Source organism: Equus asinus, chromosome 12 (assembly GCF_041296235.1).
Source record: "Equus asinus isolate D_3611 breed Donkey chromosome 12, EquAss-T2T_v2, whole genome shotgun sequence".
NCBI classification, from domain to species: Eukaryota; Metazoa; Chordata; class Mammalia; order Perissodactyla; family Equidae; genus Equus; species Equus asinus.
The window spans coordinates 38,227,365-38,250,356 of NC_091801.1; the positions used below are offsets into that span (position 1 = coordinate 38,227,365).

At 36.7% G+C, this 22,992-nt stretch overlaps 1 protein-coding gene across 1 annotated transcript in view; it reads left to right on the forward strand.

Annotated features, from left to right (window-relative positions):
- Nucleotides 1-22,992, forward strand: part of LRRC69 (leucine rich repeat containing 69) — a 139,454-nt gene that overhangs the window by 103,952 nt on the left and 12,510 nt on the right. Inside the window, exons 7-8 of the mRNA XM_044744093.2 lie at nt 5,231-5,332; nt 10,237-10,416. Of these exons, the coding sequence (XP_044600028.2) occupies nt 5,231-5,332; nt 10,237-10,416 (282 nt within the window). The remainder of the gene's footprint in view (nt 1-5,230; nt 5,333-10,236; nt 10,417-22,992) is intronic.

The following is a 22,992-nucleotide window of genomic DNA, read 5'->3' on the forward strand; positions in this document are numbered from 1 at the left end:
TTCTTGAATTTCCCATTGGTCACAAATCTTATTCATGTCCTTTTTTAGAATGATTAATTAATATATTTTTGGATACCATAGCCCCCACAGTTAAAATCTAATCCTCACAAGTCATCCTTTAGCTTATTTGGAAGTGGGGTCTAAAGCAGGTATGGCATGGGGATTGTGAGGAGATGCAAATAAGCCCTATGATATTAATTGTTCTTCTTACAGTGACATTTAAATCAAGCGACTTGAAGAAGATGGGGGAGCCACTGTCCCATCAGCTTTAAGGCCCAGAATATTAAAGGCAGGGAGGGGCCCGGGTTTGAGGGCCTTCAGCTGCTTCTCCCTCGCCATAATGAGAAAGGTCTGTGTGTGTGTGTGTGTGTTTGTGTTTGGAGCCTGGGAGTTCACTTATCTCCTTCCCTCCAGGCTTCTCTTGACCTCCTCCCTTCAATTCCCTCCAAGAATCTTCTCTTGGGACAAGTATCCAGCAGATAATGAAGGATTCTGACTCTAGGTCACTTACTGCCTGTTTTCCTTCCCACTCATGAAGAGTGGGTGAGAAAGAAGTTCCTAGAGCAGATTTTTTGGCTTTCTTATGTTCAAATGATATCATCAGCCTAATTACTCCACACAATTATGATTAGATATCAAGTTTATCAAACATTTTCTTGAATTTCCCATTGGTCACAGATCTTATTCATGTCCTTTTTTAGAATTGTTAATTAATATATTTTTTTGGATGCTATAGTCACCACACTTAAAATCTTACCCTCCTCACAAGTTGTCCTTTAGCATATTTAGAAATTCCAATTCTTGCTAAAGGGTAACCCTGTGAGGTTTGAGATGATCTGAAGAGTACATGCTAATTTTCTGTAGCCTACTTATTGTTTCTATTTTTGAGTCCCTATGAAATCTCAACCTCCTTTCTTTATGTTTACATCAACAATGTTCTTGCTAAACCAACCCTCGTCTGATCTCCCTCATTACTTTAGGCTAGTCCGAAGCAACTGAAGGACTTGCTTAACTTATGCATCATTGTTCCTGGGGCATGGGGCTTTGTAGGAACAGTTATAACAATTGACCAAGTTTAGAGAAGTGCCCAGGGAGAGCTGTGTGTGCCTGGGGTTTTTGAGAAGACATTCATTTATTTATCAATTATTTATTAGGTACATCAGCTATGTACTGGGTACTGAATTTAGAGCTTGCACTGTATAGTTCACTTAAGATATAGGTCTTAAAGAGATCAAAGCCTGATAGATGAAAATAGACTTTTCAACAAGGATTGCCTCATAGTATTTATAGGTGCTGTGATTAATTTATATTTAAAGTCAAGGTGGAGACACAGAAACATTTACTAGAGGCTGGAGAAGCTTAGAGGGGTGATATTTTCATCTTGAAGAAATGATCCAGGAGTAGGTGAGTAGAAGTGCACAGCTTGAGTAGTAACTGTGAGATAAGACCCAGGCCTCTTGTGAGACCCCTAGGTCCCTCAGGATGGCTGGTTTATAAGGGTGAGTGTGGGGCTTACCAGGATGTGTAGTTAGAGAAGCAGGCCAAGGAGAACCAAGTATGGCATACTAGGACTTTTGAATTTATCCTGTGCACAAAGGGGAACTTTGTAAACTTTTGAGGAAACCTGTATTAGGACCAGATCCTCATTTTTAAAATCCCAATTCTACAGCAAAAGTGCACTGAGGCCAAATAGAATACTGTTGCAATAATTCACATAAGATGAGGGCTTCAATCAAGGCAGAGAGAGTTAGTGGCTGGGGCAAGGAGGAGGAGGAGATTGTTCAGAGGTGGTGAGGAGGTGAGTGAGGTAGGGGGATGGAAAGAAAGGATAGAGTCCCCAAGTTTTAAGAAGGTAGAATTGATAGGACATGGCGGGAGATTTGATGTGGGTGATGAGGAAAAGGAAAGGGGAAAATTTGAGGGAAACATGAGTTTGGTTTTCAAATGTTAGGATTTATGATGATTATGGGACTTCCAGGTGGAGATGTTCAGTAGACAGCCAAATATTTGTGAGCGTTACTCAGGAAGTTGGTTTGTAAAGATGGTCAATACAAACAACTTAGGCTCAAAGTTCCTTGAATGCTTGAGTTTAATGACCTTTCCCAGTCTTCGCTTCAGCAAACCACCTCCACAGTGATGTCTAGATCTTAAGATCATCCTCACTTGCTCTAAATTTGAAGCACTAAAGTCTAGGATGGCAATTTGACCACTGGTTCCTCCTATGTTCCGCCTCCCTTATTGCTTTATAGCCATATCTTTTCTTTTAGGTCACTGAGACTTCGTGTCCTTCACTTTTCTTTTTACTCCTGTCCATCGAAACTTTGTACTATTTCTTTTTCTATCTTGTCTAGACCATAAAGGACCAAGTCCAAATCATTTATGTTTTAGTACATATAACATGTTCATTCCCTTGCTTTATGACATATTCGTTCTGCAGATTCTTTTTTTATTGAGGTAACATCGATTTATAATATTGTATAAATTTCAGGTATACATCATTATATTTCACTTCTATATGTGTTCATTGCAGCATTATTCACAATAGCCAAGACTTGGAAACATTCTGCAGATTCTTAATTTTATATCTGGGCTGGTAGGTGCTAAAGGGAAGCAAACAATATATGGACAGGGACCACCACAAATGTGTGGACTCCAGTGGGTCCCTCGGCAAGTCTGTATAATATTTTTGCCTGTCCCTGGCCAGGTTCCTCTTCCAAAACCTATTGCATATTCCAAACTTTCACCACATTCTTTATGCCTCCTTCCACATTGACACCTTGCTTTACAGCTTAATTGACAGATGGTCTTATTCTCTATTTCAAAGACAAAATTGAAAGGATCATGACTGACTCCTTCAACCATCCAATCCCACACCTTCAAACTTATCCATGCTTGTGTGTACACCTCCTTTCTTCTGGCCATAGAGGAGAAGATGACTCAAAGAGGTTAGTATTTAAGAGTCATTCTGTGTTCTTCACCTGATCATTACTTTATCAATTATTCCTTCTTTCTCCTCTACATTAATCTCACTATGTTGGCACTTACCTTCTACATGCTCAAGTCTTCATCTTAAAAAAATAAAAACTCTCATTTCCCTCTAGCTGTCAATCCCCTCTCCAGGTAAGATGGGCCAGTGAATATTTATGATCTTGTGCCTCTAAACCGGGGTTTTTCCAACTTCAATGCTATTTTGGGCCCGATAATTTCTTTGTTGTGGGGGCTATCTTGTGCATTGTAGGATGTTTATCAGCACTCCTGGTCTTTACTAATTAGATACCAGTAATACTACCCCTTCCCCCAGTTGTGACAACCAAAAATGTCTGTATACCCCTGCTGGGGGGGGAGGGGCAAAATTGTTTCAGTTGATATTAAACTCATAGCAGTGATTGTTTGAGTAGACATGTGCCAAGAGACTCTGAAAAGCTGTAACAACATTTTATTAGTAGAAGAGAATATAGCTGATTATGCTACTGGAATGATGACAATGGCCAAGAATATTGTTCTATCAAGAAGTTAGGCTGACAGGAAACCCAGTAATGGATATAGAGGGAGGGAATGACAAATTGTTGCTCTGGAGAATATTGAGAGTGCACATTGAGAGACTGTGTGACTTCAGGTTATTGAAACTTACCTGCTACAAAACATATGCTAAAGAATTTCATTAATTAATTCATTTTCATTAAGATAACTTCTTTTTTATATATTATGTAGTAAGTTATCAAGCTAGATAACTCATTACCATATTTGATGGAAGAATAGTGACAGGATTTGAAGGAAGAGAAACATGACCCTTGAAGAGAAATGTATGCTCTTTGAACCATGGTCAAACTTGAAATGAGATTCGTATATGTTGATGATATTTTCATATAACAAGATGTTCAAGTTTGTATCAGTTTTGAAAAAGGGACTGTGAGTTTAGGTGTAAATTATGGAATGTTATTCTTTAGAACAGAAAATAAAAAAATGATGTTTTCATGATGCACAAGAAATGCCCTTTTCATTTCAGCACACCCAGCACTGTCTTGGGGCTACCATTGGATTCATTTCTCTAGATTGCTCCCTCTTGATGGATAACGTAGGAAACTGAATTAAGAAAGTCAGAATGTCTGTTGTGAGAGCAGGAGACAAGGTGATTCCAAAATGGCCTTAAGCTCTGTATTTTACTTTAAAATCTTGTCTATGTTGTAGAAGTTTCCTGAGACTTTTGAGACCTAATGACTTGATGCCCTGAAAAGATGTTTTAAATAAATTATTTTAAATTTGTTGAGTACTTGCTATGTTTCAAACCCTGGGCTGAAGTTAGGGAAATATCTATAATTCTTCCATAAATGTGAGATGCAGTGGCATAATGCTGTCAGCTCACCTTGGCTCACAATAGCCTGTTTTCCACATCTCTTCTCAATTCTGTGTTCAGTGACTGGAATCAGTGATGGTGGGAGTGTTTACCCATGGAATCAAAACACCCCACAAATCAGGGCTTTTTTTTTCTTTCCAGAGAACTGTTTTATCAGCACACCACTGAAGACAGGTCTTATTTTCCCCATTTTACAGCTGAAACTAAGGCTCAGAGAAGAAACTCCCTAAATGAGTGTAACTTTGAAAGCCACATGAGTTCTTGGGAGGCAAGGCGTAATATTAATATAAGAGAATTCCTTATTTTTCTACTCACATGGCATACTCTGGTTGAATTTAGGCTTTCTTCATAGAAAATTCAATATCCTTGTGAACTGTATGTGTTTATTCTTTTTTATTTTCACTGTGTACAACAGGTTATAATGAGAACATTTTGATGTTCTTTTGTTTCTCTTACCTTCCTCACTGAACATAAAAGGGTCATAAGACAGACAATCTTTGAGACCTGGATTTTGGTGTATTTTAGACTGTTATTTTTCATCATACTTGGTTTTCTAACAAATATATTACTTGCAAAATGTTCCCAGCATTTGATTAATTAACCCATTCTAATTACTAACCAGTTCTGTGATCTTAAATAAATTTTCTCAGCTGTCCGTAAGGAGGATGCCACCACTGACCTCTAATGTCATTGCCATTCTTGCCAGCATGAAGACCCTTGTGCTTCTAACAACTAGAGTACGTCCTGCTGTTAAAATAGTAACATGGAGTATAAATTCTAAATAAAGTATTTTAGTGTGATTTTATTGAAAATGTAGCCTTTGAAGTGAAGTTCGTTATTTTGTCATGCAATAAAGTTTTTATTTTGTTTTGAAAGTTTCAGAATCTGAAGCTGAGGGAATTCTACTGTGAAGAAAACCCACTGTTGATGAAGCAGCCAGTCCACGCTGTAAAACAGGAGGGTGTCTGGAGGCTACAGGTGATGGCTTGGATCATTCACGCAGGCCTTCAAACTAAAAACATCATCTAAGTTTTAAAGTTTTCTTTTAAAGCATTCTTGCCAAGCCAGCAGATGATTAATGTAACCTTAGTCCATTGGCAATGTGGATCCTAAACATAATCTCTTTGACTTTCTTACAGAATCCAATGTAATCCTATCTGATTTCCAGAGTGACTAAACTCAGAGAAATGGAAACATTTTGTTGGATGAAGAGAAAAGAGAGAAATTTGTTTTCGCTTTAGCTTTCCAAGTATTTTTTCAGGGTGTATTTCATTTGTTCTTAGCAGGATCTTTGCCTCTTCCACTCCCTTTTTACTTGCTCCTATTCCTAGTGGATGAATGAATATGATCCAGAAATCATGTTCATTTTAGTAAAAGAAGTTGATGATATTAAAAGAAGGCAGAGGAAAGCATGTTAGAGGACTTTGTGTGTCCTTTGGTGACAGATGAGTTAAAGGTTGCAGATCCACGTGTGAGTGTGAGTCTCCATCATGAATGTGGATATCTCAGGTCCATTTAGGTCTGTAGCTGAACATATAGGGTTGTCTTAAGACTTTCAGGAATTGCATAGGATTCAAGTTTCCTGGTTACAGGACACAACCGACTTTGTTCAGTAGTTTAGTTTGCTTTAAAATAACTTTTTTCCTTATCACATAAGTGATATATGTTTAGAAAATTCAGGTGAGCAAGGAAGAAAAGAAAAGTTATAATACCATACTGATTTTTTTAAAAAGTTTATTACAAAAGTAATACAAGCTCATTTAGAGAAATTAGAAAAAATAAGCCAATAGAAATTGATAAAAATACTCAGAAGTCTATTATGCAGAGATATAACTACAATTCTTTCCAATATTTGTTCTTCTAGAACTTTCTAAGCATCTAGAATTATTTTTATTAAGACTAAATTCAAACTTTACACACTATTTAGAGACTTGTTTTTTCACTCAAAATATTGTGAAGATCTGTCCAATCAGTAAAAAAAATCAGTCTACGACATCTTTTTTGGTGAATAATTATATGATTACACCATAATATTTTTAACTACTTCTCTACATTGGCTGCTGACTTTTTGGCCTTTATAAAAAACACTACAATGACTGTCCTCATAGCAAATTTTTATGTCCATATTATCCCTATAAGTGAAATTGTTGGACCAAAGAATGGGCATCTTTTAAAGTTTGATTAGCACTTTTCAAATTTCCTTCCAGAGAATCAATCTGTATTTCCAGGAGCAGTATTATCTTTTATTCGTGTGTGAAAAAAATTCTTATTTGAAATTTAATTGCAAAAGAATTTAAAAACTGCAGTATTTAATTTGTTTAATCTCTTATAACGTATTTGTTCTCCTTGAGTCAAGCATTTTAGAATAGGAATAATGATACCTAACACTTTTTAAGTTTACTTGGGGCAAGGAACTGTTCTAAGCACTTAACAGGAATGAACTAATTTAGTCCTCCAATAATTCTAAAAAGTTAAGTACCATTGTTGTACCCTTTTTATAGATAGACAAATTGAGACCCAGAGAGGTTAAATAACTTGTCCAAGTTCACAGAGCTAGTAAGTGTTGGGATGATAGTGCCAACCTAAGTGGTTGGGCTCCAGATTCCGTTATGCAATATTGCCTCAAAAAGGAGCTGCCAGAAGGTGAGGGTAAAAGAGAAGGAAAAGTGGTGATTCCTGGTTGGAAGAGGCTCTGGTTTGTGGAGAGGGCTGGATGAGCAGTTAACCCGATGTGGTAGTGGTCTTACAGGAGCTCTCGAAGGCAAGGAGGTTGCCCTGTGGCCGGGCCCAAGACAGAGCAGTATTTCTTCCTTCCCATTTTCAAAACTGTAAGGACCCAGTAGCACAGGAGTTTTTTGTTTTTTTTTAATTTATATACTTAATAGAAATGACAATTTTTGCTATAAATCATTTGAGTATTTTTGAAAGTATCTCTAAGAATTTTTCTGGGGAAGGTGGTTTAAATTGATTACACATTTCGTGTTTGTACTTAAAGTAAAAGTCATTTCTACTGGACATTTGTTAACATTACTGATTAAACTACTTGGGGGCTGTCAGAGAACTATAGGGCTTTGATTCAGGTTGTGCCTTGGTAAAGCTTTTTAAAAACTTTTCTTCACCTCAGAGATTTACGAACTAAAATTTAATGTTAATAACTAGATTATAACAAAATATGAGCCAGAGTGTACTGTATCAATAGACACCAGGCTAAGAGTTTTACCTGTGTTATCTAATTTAATTTTCTGAACTCTATGTGATAGTGTTAGAAAAAAGTCCCTATTTTACAGGCGAAGTACCCAAGATCAGAGAAGTTAAGGACTTGTCCAAATAAGGTCATGCAGCTAATAAGTCATAGAGCCAGGATTTGCACCTATTTATCTAGCTGACTGTGACTTTACTTACAAAGAGAACCTTTGCTCTTAATGCTTTGTTTAGTGCCTATCATGCACACAGTAACAATTGATTATACAACAATTCCGAAGTTCATCATTCTTTCTAAGGATTCATACTTTTTTTACATTTTATAATTTTAAATATTTATAGGAATATAATTTGCACATGGACAATTTTATAATTCAAATTAAATTATCATATGTAAGGGAAAAAAAAAGAATACACCTGAAACTAATTTTAGTCTATGATGGATTAAATACAGGAATAATCTCTGACCTATACATAGTTAGCTAACAAATATTCTAACAAAGTAGCATATAGACTATTCAAAAGGAGCAATTTCTTTGCCCATAAAACATTCCTTGACTTTTAAATAATACTGGAATTAGGCCATCATTAAGTTGTGAATTCTCAAAAATTGCATTGCATGTATCTTTAAGAGGTGTCCTAAATGATGGCATGACCAAAAGTATCTTACTTTACGTCTACTCACATTTCCAAGTGCTAACTTTATATATCAGTGGTATATGTTATTCTTCCATTGGCAGCAAGTAAGGGAAGAATGTAAATAATGGGTAATGTAAGAGTTGTCAAGGGACATACAGAGTCCAACAAACATGTTTGTTTCCAGAAATCACAAATGGAAAAATTGAGCTCTGTGAGTTGTGATCTATTTATAGGTTCCATGTATTTCAGCAAATTTTCCTACCATCTGCTATTTTGAAGAGTGAATTCTCATCTATTCGTTTTCTGCAACTTGGTAATGAGACCCAACCACTGAATTGTGATAGCTAAAAACTTACCTCTAAACCCAATATCTCATTCAGAATCACAAGCTATGCTCTGTGTCAATAGTTAGAGAAAGGTTATCATAGACATAAAATTTAGGAGTCCTGGTAATATTACGGTGAAAGGATAATTCTCTCAGAAAGGATAACCTCATTATGTAACCATCTAGGAGAATGAGCTTAGTCAGTAGGAGGGTATGCCGTTGAAGGATCAGACATTTAAGGAACCCATGCTCAGGGATGTTTGCTGTATAAAGGCACCTTTCCCAGGTGCATATTAAGTGGAAGGGATAGAGTAATAAGGAACAGGGAGACAGCAATTTATAGGATTTTGTTGTTATTTTTAAGATTTTAATTGGGGTGAATAAGTGAAAGATTATGTATGCATGTATGTATGTATTCCCAAAGATTCCTATCAGAGCCTGATGTGGACTATTTCAACACCACTGGGAAATCTTTCAGTTTGGGCAGAAAAAAAGTCCTCTACATTATTAAAATTCATGCATTGTTTGTGTAACATTTATACAACACTTCTATGCTGCTGGAACAAACAATGGGGGGAATTTAATGCAATAAATTAAACGTTTATTTTGTTTACTTGGTCAGTGAAGATCTAATTTTGTGTATTATATAATTTTTTAAAATTTAAGATGAAGATGTTGTTGATGGTCATGGTGAAAGTCAGCTTGTATATACACACCACCCCTTTTATTATTTAATATTACAATATTATTATTACCTCAAATAAGGTTTCTGGACATATCTATGTGGACAGGTTTAATATATATTGAATTCAGAGATTTCAGAGATTTGCTTCATAGGAATCGGTACTCTTTACCACTATGGCTCTGTTCCAGTACTCATTGCGGTAGCTAACTTAGACTGGTGCTTCTCAAACTTTAACATGCATATGGATTACCTGGGGAAGCTTTGCATTTACATTGCAGATTCTGATTCAGTAAGTCTGGAGTGCAACCGAGAGTCTGAATTTCTCAAAAGCCTCCAGGTGATATAGATTCTGATGGTTCATAATCCACAGTGTAAGCAGTAAGGATTTAGACATCAGTACATATGACAGACTCAATTTTCGAGTGTAGTCTAAATATTTGTACAATCCTTGCTTATCGTAATGAGAGGCACAAAATTTGAACCTAAACTTTACCTAATAATGTAAATTCGTTATAACTTGGATTCCTGTATGTAAGAGTCATAGAGACATTACACTGAAAATAATTTTCTTTCTTTCCTTTTTTTTTTTTGAGGAAGATTAGCCCTGAGCTAACTGCTGCCAATCCTCCTCTTTTTTTCCGAGGAGGACTGGCCTTGAGCTCACATCCGTGCCCATTTTCCTCTACTTTTATATCTGGGACGTCTGCCACAGCATGGCTTGTCAAGCAGTGCCATGTCCACACCCAGGATCCAAACCGGCAAACCCCGGGCCACTGAAGTGGAAGGTGTACACTTTACTGCTGTGCCACCGGGCCGGCCCCAAAAATAACTTTTTCTCATACTGTTGAAAACTAAGTTTATTTACAATGCCAGTCATTGAAAATATAATTCATTATATATACTATGGAAAATTAATTTAACAGAAGCTGTGAGGAATAAACCAAAAGTATAAGTTAGTGAAATGAGGATCAAGGTAATGTAGAACAGTTATTTTAAAAATAATCTGAAGAACCATATCCTTTTTTAATCTAGGAAATAACATCAAGATTCATAATGAATCAGCTAGCAGAAAAGAATCTTTTCCTGATGCAAGCCGTTGAATGGTACCCACAGGTCAGGAACATAATCTCTCAGGGAAGAAAATGTGCAATATGTGGAAAGTCCTTTTTAGCAGTATGGTTGGAATGTGTTGAATTTGTTCCTCCATCAAAGGTAAATGGTGCTTTTCATGTGAATATGAGCATAAGACCTTCTCTTATTCTTTGTCCTTAACTGAGTCAACCAATACTAACTAGATTTGTATCTAGGAATTGACTTCTATGATAGCAAAATGGTTTTTTTCCATCTTTACTGAGATGTAATTGGCACATAACATTGTGTAAGTTTAAGGTGTACAACTTGTTCCTTTGATACATTTATAAACTGTAGAATGATGACCACCATAGTATTAGCTACCACCTCCATCCCATCACATAGTTATCATTTCTTTTCTGTGGTGAGAACGCTTAAAATCTACTCTCTTAGCAACACTCAAACATATTATACAGTGTTATTAGTTATAGTCACCATACTGTACATTGAACCCCAAACTTTTTAATCTTATAAGTGGAAGTTTGTATCCTTTGACCAATATCTACCCATTTGCCTCACCCCCCAGCCCCTGGTAACTACCACTTTTTCTCTGAGTTTATCTTTTTTAGATTCCATGTATAAGTGAAATCATACAGTATTTGTCTTTCTCTGACTTATTTCACTGAGCATAATGCCCTCAAGGTCCATCCAAGTTGTCATGGATGGCAGGATTTCCTTCCTTCTCATGGCTGAATAATATACCATGGAATATTTTACACACGCTCCCCCCGCCCACACACATCTTCTTTATCCACTCATCTGTTGACAGACATTTAGGTTGTTTCCATGTCTTGCCTATTGTGAATAATGCTGCAATGAACATGAAAGTTCAGATATGTCTTTGAGATTCCTATTGTTATATACCCAGAAGTGTGATTGCTGGATCATATGGTAGTTCTAGTTTTAGTTTTTTGAGGAAACTTCTTAACTGTTTTCCATAGTGGCTGTACCAACATTCCCACCAGCAGTACACGAGGGTTCTCTTTTCTCTATAATCTTACCATCACTTGTTATTTCTTGTCTTTTTGATAATAGCCATTCTAACAGGCGTGAGGTCATCTTTTTGTGGTTTTGATTTGCATTTCCCTGTTGATTAGTGATGCTGAGCACCTTTTTATGTACCTGATGTCCATTTGTATGTCTTTTTTGGAAAAGTGTGTATTCAGTTCCCCTGCCCATTTTTAAATTGGGTTGTTAGATTTTTTGCTATTGAGTTGTATGAGTTCTTTATATATTTTGAACGTTAACCCCTTATCAGGTATATAATTTGCAAATATTTTCTCCCATTCCGTAGTTTGCCTTTTCATTTTGTTAAGTTTATTTTGCTGTGAAGAAACTTTTTAGTTTCATATAGTCCCACTTATTTCTTTTTGCTTTTGTTGCTTGTGCTTTTGCTGTCATATCCAGGGAATCACTGCCAAGACCAATGTCAAGGAGCTTTTTCCCCTATGCTTTTCTTCCAGTATTTTTTATGGTTTCAGTTCTTAAATTTACGTCTTTAATTTTGAGTTCATTTTTGTGACTGGTGTAATATAGGGGTCCAATTTCATTCTTCTGCATGCGATTATCCAGTTTTCCCAACTGTTTTCAGTAACAGTTTTCGATACCATTTATTGAAGAGATCATGCTTTCCCACTGAGTATTCTTGGCTCCCTTGTCAAATATTAGTTGACTGTATATGCTTGGGTTTATTTCTGGCCTCTCAATTTTGTTCCATTGGTCTATGTGTCTGTATTTATGCCAGTACCACACTTTTTTTATTACTATAGCTTTATAGTATAGTTTGAAATCAGGAAGTGTGATGTGTCCATCTTTGTTCTTACTTCTCAGGATTGCTTTGGCTATTTGGGGTCTTTTGTGGCTCCATACGAAATTCCAGAATTATTTTTTCTATTTCTGTGAAAAATGCCATTGGAACTTTGATATGAATTGCATTGAATGTAAAGATGGCTTTGGGTAATGTGGACATTTTGACAATATTAACTCTTTTGATCCGTGGGATATCTTTCCACTTGTTTATGTCTTCTTCAATTTCTTTCAACAAAGTCTTGTAGTTTTCAGTGTGCAGATCTTTTACCTCCTTGGTTAGATTTATTCTTAAGAATTTTATTGTTTTAGAAACAAGGGTCAATGGGATTATTTTCTTTAATTCTTTTTCAGATGTTTTGTTGTTAGTGTATAGAAATGCAACTATTTGTTGTATGTTGATTTTGTATCCTGCAGCTTTACTTAATTTATTGATTAGTTCTGGCAGTTTTTTGGAGGAGTCTTTAGGTTTTCTCTATATAAGATCATATCATCTGCATGTTACCAACCAGGTTGGTTTTTGTCCATCACCCAGAAAGCCAAACACTGAGACAACGAGATTGCAGCAGAGAGAGGGTTTTAATCACAAGGCAACCAAATGAGGAAATGGGAGAACGAGTTTCCAATCCACCTCCCCAAAAATGGGGGCTCAGGGATATTTATGGGGTAGGGGTCAGGGTGGTCTGAAGTATGGAGATAGATGATTGAAGGTGAGGAGAGGTGAGGTAATTGATGATCTGTACAAGTGTCGTCAAACTTCATGCCTCTTCATAGGACACATGTTCATAAAATGGTGGCATTAGTATGATCTAAGAGTGGAGTTTTTAACTTCTTGACATGAAGAAGTCACTTATCAGATATCTGCACGGGCCCAGTTGATGGGTTGGTGGCCTCAACCAGCCTGAAGTGGACAAGGGGTTCTAATTCCTGAAAAACAGCTCAAACACCCATTACCATGGTGACCCAGGCACCAGGGAGATGTTATCTATAGGAACCTAGTGGGGGTCAGATAGCATATTGTCTAAACAGCACACTTAACAATGGATGGGTAATCAACAAAAAAACTATAATCAGTAATTGCACAAAGGAAACAAAACTTTAGTTACTAGCTACTTAATCATCAATGTTTATTTACCAATTTCACATAAACAAAGACATTTTGCTTCTTTCTTTTCTGCTTGGACACCTTTTATATCATTTTCTAGCCTGATTGCTTTGGCTAGGATTTCCAGTATTATGTTGAATAGAAGTGGTGAGAATGGGCACCTATTGTATAGAGCTTAGCATAGCACTTGGTACATATTTTATTTCTAAGTACGACTGATGAATCACAAGATCTGGATTTGAATACCAGCTCCTCTGTTTTATTACATTGTTAATATATTACATCAAATATATCATAGAGAAAAATCTGGCAGAGCCACTGCTAATGAGGGCTAATGTCCACAAAGGTGAAATGATGATTGAGGAGACATTTAAAAGTCAAAATCAACTAGACATTAAACACCAGGTGAAAATAGAGATAATCAGTGGAAAAATGAAAATAGAAATATATGTTGGTTCTGAGGATGGGAGTAAATCTGTAATCTTCATCACTTATATAACTGTAATAGGAGATTTATAAGAAATATATATATTTGGTCATTCAGATGACCAAAATATATTTCTCAGATATATTTGGTCTTTATCCAGCTGTGAGTTCTTGGCTCACAGCTCCCAAAACTTTTGGAATTTCCTGAGTGATAAAAGCATGGGAGCATCTTTGTTTTAATATTTGGTCTCTTGTACTCAGTTCCTGAAAACGCTTCAGAGCCATAAAGGCAAAGTAATTTGGCTGAGTTCACGAAGCTGCTAAGTAAAGGTTCTGGAGAGGAAACCCACGTATATGATTCCTTGCTCTTAACCAGATATGCTGGATGATCATTCCTAAGCTTTTCAACACAGTTACTCCTCATTTGCTTCAACTGAATTTAAAGCATTCATGTTAAAGAGCCTTATTCTGTCATCATTTACTCATCCACTCAAACTCATTAATTTTTTTTTCCTACTACATGTCAGGTCCTTTACCACAGGCTGAGAATATAGAGCAGCTCCAGCCCTCTAGGAATTCACACCTTCCCGGGAGAAGTGGTATAATAAGATGATTGGAATCTGATAAACTAGGCTTGCTGACCAGCCCTACCACTTACCACCTGTGTCATCTTAATTTTCTCTTTGAGGCTAAGCTTCCATCTGTAAAATTGCCATAATAATAATCCCTATCTCACAGGGCTGGGATGAGTGATATGTGAGGTCATGCATAGAAAATGTTTAGCACAGCAGGTGCTTGATAAGGGCAGTGAATAGAAGATGCTCAACAAAGACATATTTTTTTTAAAAAATCAAGAAAGAATGATTGCATTCTTGTTATAAGTTCTATGATGGAGGAGTGCACAAGGTGCTGCGAGAACAAGGCATCTCAATTAAATGGGGCTGTTCCCTGGTCTGTCCCTGCAGCCTAGCACAGTGATTGTGCTTGGTACTTGGAGAATACATAATACGTGTTAAAATTATTCTAGTAGGCATTGCTTGTAAACGTGCTTTGAATAATAAGAAGGCATTAGAATAGCTAAAGAAAGAGTGGACAGGCGTTTTAGGTGAGGCAACTGCATGTGCAGAGGTTACATGGTGCAAAGGAATTGCACAGTGAGTACAGGGAACTCACTGAGTATGAGACATGGGAGATGAGGTTAGAGAAGCAGGTGTGAGATCAGGATGGCTCTTGTGTGTGAATTTTGAACTTAATTTTGAGAGCTACTGTATTTGTTTGTTATGACTACCTTAATCAAGTACCACAGACTGGGTTGCTTAAACAACAGAAATTTATTTTCTCAGAATTCTGGAGGCTAGAAGTCCAAGACCAAGGTGTCAGAGCACTTGGTTTCTTCTGTGGTCTCTCTCCTTAGCTAGTAGATGGCTGTATTCTCCCTCTGTCTTCACATCGTCTTCTTTCTGTGCATGTCTGTGTCCAAATCTCCTCTTCTTGTAAATACAGCGGTCATATTGAATTAGGGCCCACCCAATGATGTCATTTTAACTTAATCACCACTTTCAAGACCAATTCTCCAAATACAGTCATGTTTTGGGGCTAAGACTTCAATATATAAATTTGGAGGGGACATAATTCAGCGCATAACAGCTACTTACAGCTGTTGAAGCAGTGGAGTAGCAAGATGAGATTTATTTTTTGACAGAAAGATTGTAGCTGGTGACGTGGATTTAAGGATTGTTTATGTAAGTGTGAGACTTGATGCCATGGGAATGAAGATTGCACAAGGAGACTTAGGTGAGAAGACCAGAAGAACAGAACCTTTGAGGACAACCATATTAAAGGGGTAGGCAAAAGCAAGAGTCAGCAAAGGAGAATGAGAAAATGCAATCAGGGAGGGAGAGGCAAAACCAGGTAGAATGAGCACAAATTTTCTAGCTATAATACACAGATATGTAAGAAATAGAATTTTATTACTTTTTCTTCTGCTGAATTATCTTCTATTTGGGCTCCAATTCTACTGGAAAACTTAATCCAGTTAATTCCAGGCTTATGTGGTAATTTCAGGATGTTCTTGGTCATTTCAGATTTAATCTCAATCATTCAGGGTTCTTCCCCCTCCCCCCGCCTTGTGTTATCCAGCTTTTGGAGCTCTTAAGTAGCATCAAGATATTAGAAAGTGGGAGCAATGTGTTCTGCCAATGTCTTTTGTTGTGTGTGGGCATCCTCTGAGGTATGTGGTCAACCTTTCAAAACTTCAGATATGGTATTGTCTCCATGATGGTGTCTGCTGTGTCATCCACTTCCCATCAATCTCTGCTTATCCATCCATGCACCCTGTGCCTTCTTGTTCAAGGCCTGCTGATCTTCTTTCAACCACTTCCACCCTATGGGAATGATAAAATTTGGTTATTCTCTTACTCCAATATGGGCTCAAGAATGAGTTGATTTAAAGGTGCCAAGTTGAGAGATTCAGGGCTAATGAGAAAAAACTTGGCTGGAAAGTTGTGGCAGGAAGATGGTATCCTTTGCGTCAATAAGTGAGAGGGCTGGAAGCAGGTTGCATTGATCCAAAGCTTGAATGGGAACACAGAAGTGAAGCCAGCAAGTCTTAACTAATCTCTACAAAATGTAGAGGGTAAGAGGTAAGAGAGTAATAGGATGTTGTCCGGAGGGTGAGACAAGCTTAAGGAAAGATTTTTGAGGATGGTGTAATATGTGCATGACGGTAGGCTGGGAAAGGAGCCAGCAGAGGATGAAACCTAAAATTAGTTTGTGTTGTACACCAGTTGATGAAGAGTTTAATGTTTTGATTATGTACTACCTACTTTAAGGAATTAATAGGGCTAGAATTTGGTTACAAATGATGAGGCTCATCTGTTTCATCACCTTAAGAGACTGAGTAAGCCAAAAAGAGAAGATGTGAAAGTTTTTAAACAAGTGTAAAGTGGATAGTGGTAGTGCTTTTCCACTTATGAAGGATTTTTTTCATATTTTTTTCCTTCAGTGCCTTTAATGGGTACTTACTTTATGCAAGGTCCTAGGCTGGGCTATCAGGATCCAAAGACAAATGAGACACAATCCATGCTATCAAGGAGATTACAGACTATTTATTAAAATACACTGTTATAAGCATTATAGTAAGGCATTATATATCCATGCTATGGAGTCACAGACAGAACCAACAACTACTTAGGAAGTGTCTTAAGCTGTTCAGGCTGTTGTAATGAAATACCACAGACTGGGTGGCTTATAAACAACAGAAATTTATTTCTCCCAGTTCTGGGGGCTGGAAATGTAAGGTCAAGATGCCAGCATGGTCGCATGAAGGCCCTCTTTTGGATCACAGACTTCTTATTGTATCCTTACAGGTGGAAGATGCTAGGGAGCTCTGTGGGGTCTCTTTTATAAGGAGACTAATCCCGACCATGAGGGCTCTGCCCTCGTGACCTGATCATCTCCCAAAGGCCCCACCTCCTAACACCATCGTGTTAATCTTCAGGATTTCAAAATGTAAATTTTGGGGGAACACAAACACTCAGTTATAGCAGAAGACTTACGGTAAACTTTCCTGAGGAGGTGATATTTGAATAACATGAGTCCCTGATCCTCATATTAATTTTGTAACCTGGTTTTCATTGTCTCCATTCACAGGTAAGGCAACTAAGTAGGTTAGGTAGCTTGTTCATAAGTCTCAAAGCTATGAAATAACAGAATTAGAACTTTAGTTTATACCTCCTGGTACCACCTTCAGGTCTCTTTTTTCTGCATTATAGCATGCACATTTTTATTTTGAACGATGGTGATACAATTATTCACAACAGCCTTCATATATCTGAAAGACTGTAATGTGGAAGAGAGATGAAGCTTTTCTTCTTTTGACCTGCAGAGTGGAACACAGAACCACTGGTATTCAAGCCAGATAAATGGAAGAATTTTCTTACAAGATTTGACACATGCACACACACACATACACACATGCAGATTAACATCACTGAAAAAAAATAGAGTGGAAGAAAGACTAGGAGAATAAAGAGATTTGATAGCTACATAATTTCATGTTGAAAGTTAAGAGGGAAGTAAGAATACATTTTTGTCAATTAAATATGTCCAAGTGCATTATAAAAACAGCAATAGAGTAGTATAAGAATATAGCATGGGTTAAAAACATAATGGTTAAAAAAATAAACCAGAGACCTAGGTGTGAATCCTTGCTAATGGCAGCAAATGTTCAAATATTAACAAAGACATGATCCCTCACGTTGAAAAAACACATTGAGTGCCAAGCAGAATAAATAATAACAAATCCATATCTGGACACATTTTGGTAAAACTACATACTACCAAAGAGAAGCTACTAAGAGCTAAAGGAAAAATTTTAAGAAAACAGATCACTTACAAAGAGATGACAATGGACTAAAAGCAGACGCCAGAAAGAATTGGTATAATTCTTCAAAGCACTAAGAGAAAATAGCCCCAAATAGCCCAAACAAGTAAAATTTCGTAAGTATATGACAGTGAAAAAAGTATGTGACAATGGAATTAGAATAAGTATATGGTATGAATTTATAAATTATGCAACACAAATGTGAGGATATTTAAAAATTGTTAAAAGTTGGATAAACTAAATTCAGATTGGAATATACATTACTAGAGGTTTGGCAGTCAAAACATGTTATTTTAATGGGGTAGTTTAGTTCCCTGTTTCTAGAGTGAAAACGTTCAGAAAATGCATAGAGGTGATAATCAGATTAACCACACTGGTAAACAGTTACTTTTATATTATATATCTTTAGAGTTTTATATGCTACTCTTCCACTGAAGTAATGAAAGATTATACAAAGACTAGTTTGCCTAGAAGCCTCCCTTTCTATTAAAAAAAATTCAATTTTTTAATTATCTTTTCAGGAACTAAACATAGAGTATGCTGACATTGAGAATAAATAGCTTAGCATGAAAGGAGAACCCATTTGATAATGCCAACGTCTGGTTACCCTGTTGTGCTTTACAGAATTTCTGTCTCTGACGGAGTTTGCCATCTGAAGACATAGCTGAAGGAGGGAGATAGTTGATGACAAATGTGTCTTTATTCTTGACAGAAAACAACTAGAAACAATAAAACATCCAATTGTAATTGCTTCTATTCAGGTGAATGTGAATTATGTCATGTTTACCTTATGAAATGGCAAGATGAGGATTGGAAAATAGCTGATGAAAAATTTTGCTCAATCTTAAATACTAAGCTTTACTGTAATTTGTCCAGATGCTTTTGTCTTTTTCCAAACGTTATAGCCATCGCCATCCGAATTCAGTTAGTCCTTAGCAATTACAGAATTATCAATAATTTCAATGTAATTGATATTTAAGTATTAACTACTAATGATATAAATCTTTGAAACAGCAACAAAAATTAGTCCTTTTTAGTTACTACCAACTTGGGCCACATTTGAACTGGTGACTTAGAGGAACCTAAATAGTCTCGTAAAATCCTTTCAAAACACTTGAGTGTTCTTGTGCCCGAGATATGCATTTGATAGTTTTCATTTGGTATAGTTATGTTAGTTGAAGTTAACATTTCCCCAGATTCCTTTAAAGTTGAAGAGTTTAGGGGAAGAACAGTTTGGAACATGAACTCTCAACCCCATATTGAATGTTGTAATGTAATTAAAACTACCCGCAAAAGAGATTAGATTGAGTAGGTTTCACTACAAACGAGTGAAAACATGGATTGCTTTATGAAAATAAATGAAAATTTGAAGCCTTAATTCCTTTTTCATGACAAGCTGCCAGTAATGAAACATTATGTAGGATTAACTTTAATAATTGTACTCATTAATAATAGAGCACAATCTTACTTTTCAGTAAAAATTTATTACTGTTTAGATACCACTGATGTTCATTTATGAAACTGATCATTTCAGCCAGTCAACTGTGAAAATGAATGTAGGTTTTAAAACATTTATGCAGTGGTTAGTCAATTTAATGTACATTAGGCACTAAGAGGATCAGAAGGCATCACATTTTTAATTCTAAACAGTCGTGAAAGTAATATGTATTTATTGTTCAGAAAAATTGAGATGATATGAATAGTCCTTATTATCTTAATTCAGAAAATAGCAAAACAGTTATAGTATAAATGAACTCACACAATGTGTCTTGATTACTTCTAAGCTGTGAAAACCCATTGAATTCTCTTTTCCCTTTATAAAACTCTCCCGTTTGTTCTTAGACTGCTGGGCAGAGTTGCAGTTGTATTCAGTATCTACGATTTTTTTCTTCTAAAGAATCTTAAATTGTATTCAACTTCAATACATTTATCTGCATCTATGTATCACCAAAATGTTTGAATCTCCCACATAAACTTCAAAGGACATTGATTATGCAGAGGTGGTGTTGGAGAGCAGGATAGCCCTTTAGAGGAGAGAATGCTGCTTAGCTAGATGAGTGGCTGGAGCATGAGCAGGGTTTTCTTTCTTAGAAGGGTTTCTGCCCTTACCACAGTCCAAACTGTCCTAAGGGTGGAATGACTATATAATGTATCATCTAAGCCAAGATGCTTTTGAGATTGAAAGTGAATATTATTTATTTATATTTTGGTCTTGGCAATGATTTTTTTATTGCAGTAACATTGTATTATGACATTATATAGCTTTCAGATGTACATCGTAATATATTTCAAATTCTGTGTAGATTACATCATGTTCACCACCCAAAAACTAATTATAGTCCATCACCACACTTGTGAGCCTAATCACCCCTCTTGCCCTCCCCCCTCCCCGCTTTCCCTATGGTAACCACCAATCCAATCTCTGTTTCTGTTTGTCATTGCTTTCATCTTCTACTCATGAGTGAGATTGTACGGTATTTGACTTTCTCCCTCTGACTTTTATTGCACTTAGCATGATACCTCAAGGTTCATCCATCTTGTCGCAAATGGCCGGATTTCATCATTTCTTATGGCTGAGTAGTATTCCATTATGTATATATACCACATCTTCTTTATCCATTCGCCCCTTGATGGGCACCTAGATTGCTTCCAAGTCTTGGCTATTATGAATAATGCTGCAAGGAACATAGGGGTGCATGTATATTTATGCATTTGTGTTTTTCAAGTTATTTGGATAAATATCCAGCAGTGGAAGAGTAGGATCATATGGTAGATCTATTCTTAATTTTCTGAGGATACTCCATACTGTTTTCCATAGTGGCTGCACCAGTTTACACTCCCACCAGCAGTGTATGAGGGTTCCCTTCTCTCCACATCTTCTCCAACACTTGTTTCCTGTCTTGTTAATTATAGCCATTCGGACTTGAGTGAGGTGATACCTCATTGCAGTTTGATTTGCATTTCACTGATAGCTAATGATGTTGAGTATCTTTGCATATGCCTTTTGGCCATCCGTATATCTTCTTTGGAGAAATCTCTGTTCAGATCTTTTGCCCATTTTTAAATTGGGTCATTGGTTTTTTTGTTGCTCAGATGTATGAGTTCTTAGTATATTTTGGATATTAACCCCTTATCTGATATATGGTTTGCAGATATCTTCTCCCAATTGTTAGGTTGTCTTTTCATTTGTTGATGGTTTGCTTTGTTGCGCAGAAGCTTTTTAGCTTGATGTAGTCCCATTTGTTCATTTTTGCTTTTGTTTCCCTTGCCCAGTCAGATATGGTACTTGAAAATATGCTGCTCAGACCGATGTCAAAGAGCATGCTGCCTATGTTTTTTTCTAGGAGTTTCATGGTTTCGGGTCTTAGATTCAAGTCTTTAATCCATTTTGCATTTATTTTTGTGCATGGTGTAAGATAATGGTCTACTGAAAGTGGACATTATTAATAGCTGGAAAAACACCAGAAAACCAGTGCTCTCCTGGGAAAATCTGAATGTATGGCTACCCTTCCTAAATGAAGCAGTTAACTTTAGAGTAGTGCTTATTGCCAGTGCTTATCACTGCTGGTATGGAGGAGTTGCCATTCTGAACGTTCAACTTGGATTTTTAAAATTATTTTGTCACTCCAACTCAATTAGGAGATGCAACATAAAGATTATAGGTATACCAGAGGGAGAAGAGAAGGAGAAGGGTGCAGAAGGCCTGCTCAAAGAAATAATAGCTGAGAACTTTCCAAACATGGGAAGAGAGATGGAACTTCATGTGACAGAAGCCAATATATCTCCAAACTTTATTAATGCAAGAAGACCAACCGCAAGGCATATAGTAGTGAAACAACAAAGTCAACAACAAAGAGAAAATACTAAGGGCAGCCAGGCAGAAGAAAATAACTTACAAAGGAAACCCCATAAGGCTATCAGCAGATTTCTCAGGAGAGACCTTACAGGCTAGAAGAGATTGGAATGAAATATTCAAAACTCTGAAGGACAAAAACCTGCAACCAAGAATACTCTACCCAGCAAAAATATCCTTCAAATACAATGGAGAAATAAAAACTTACCCAGATAAACAAAAGTTAAGGGAGTTCATCGCCACAAAACCTCCTCTTCAAGAAATGCTCAGGAAGAACCTCATTCCTGAAAAATCAAAAAAAGGAAGGGGGTTACAAAATCCAGAACAAAGGAGATAAGCAGAAGGACAATAACACAAAGTAGCAGCTCTCCATCAGGACAAAATGCAAAAGAACCAGAAAACAAGTGATAAAATGGCAACAGTAGGCCCCCACATTTCAATAATCACTCTAAACGTGAATGGATTGAACTCTCCAATCAAAAGGCAGAGAGTGGCAGGATGGATCAAAGAACAAGATCCAACAATATGCTGCCTCTAGGAAACACACCTCAGCCCCAAAGACAAACACAGACTCAAGGTGAAGGGATGGAAGACAATACTCCAAGCTAATAATGCACAAAAGAAAGCAGGTGTTGCCATACTTATATCAGACAAAGTAGACTTCAAAGCAAAACAGATAAAGAAAGACAAAGACGGGCAGTATATAATGATAAAAGGGACGCTCCACCAAGATGGCATACACTTATAAGTATATACGCACCTAACACAGGAGCACCAAAATTCGTAAAGAAACTATTAACAAAACTAAAAGGAACATCAACAGTAATACAATAATAGTAGGGGACATCAACACCCCATTAACACCAATGGACAGATCATCCAGACAGAAAATCAACAAGGAAATTATAGAATTAAATGAAAAATTAGATCAGATGGACCTAATAGATATATATAGGACACTTCATCCAAAAACAGCAGGTTACACATTCTTCTCAAGTGCGCATGGAACATTCTCAAGGATAGACCATATCTTGGGAAAGAAAGCAAGCATCAGTAAGTTCAAGAGGGTTGAAATAATATCAA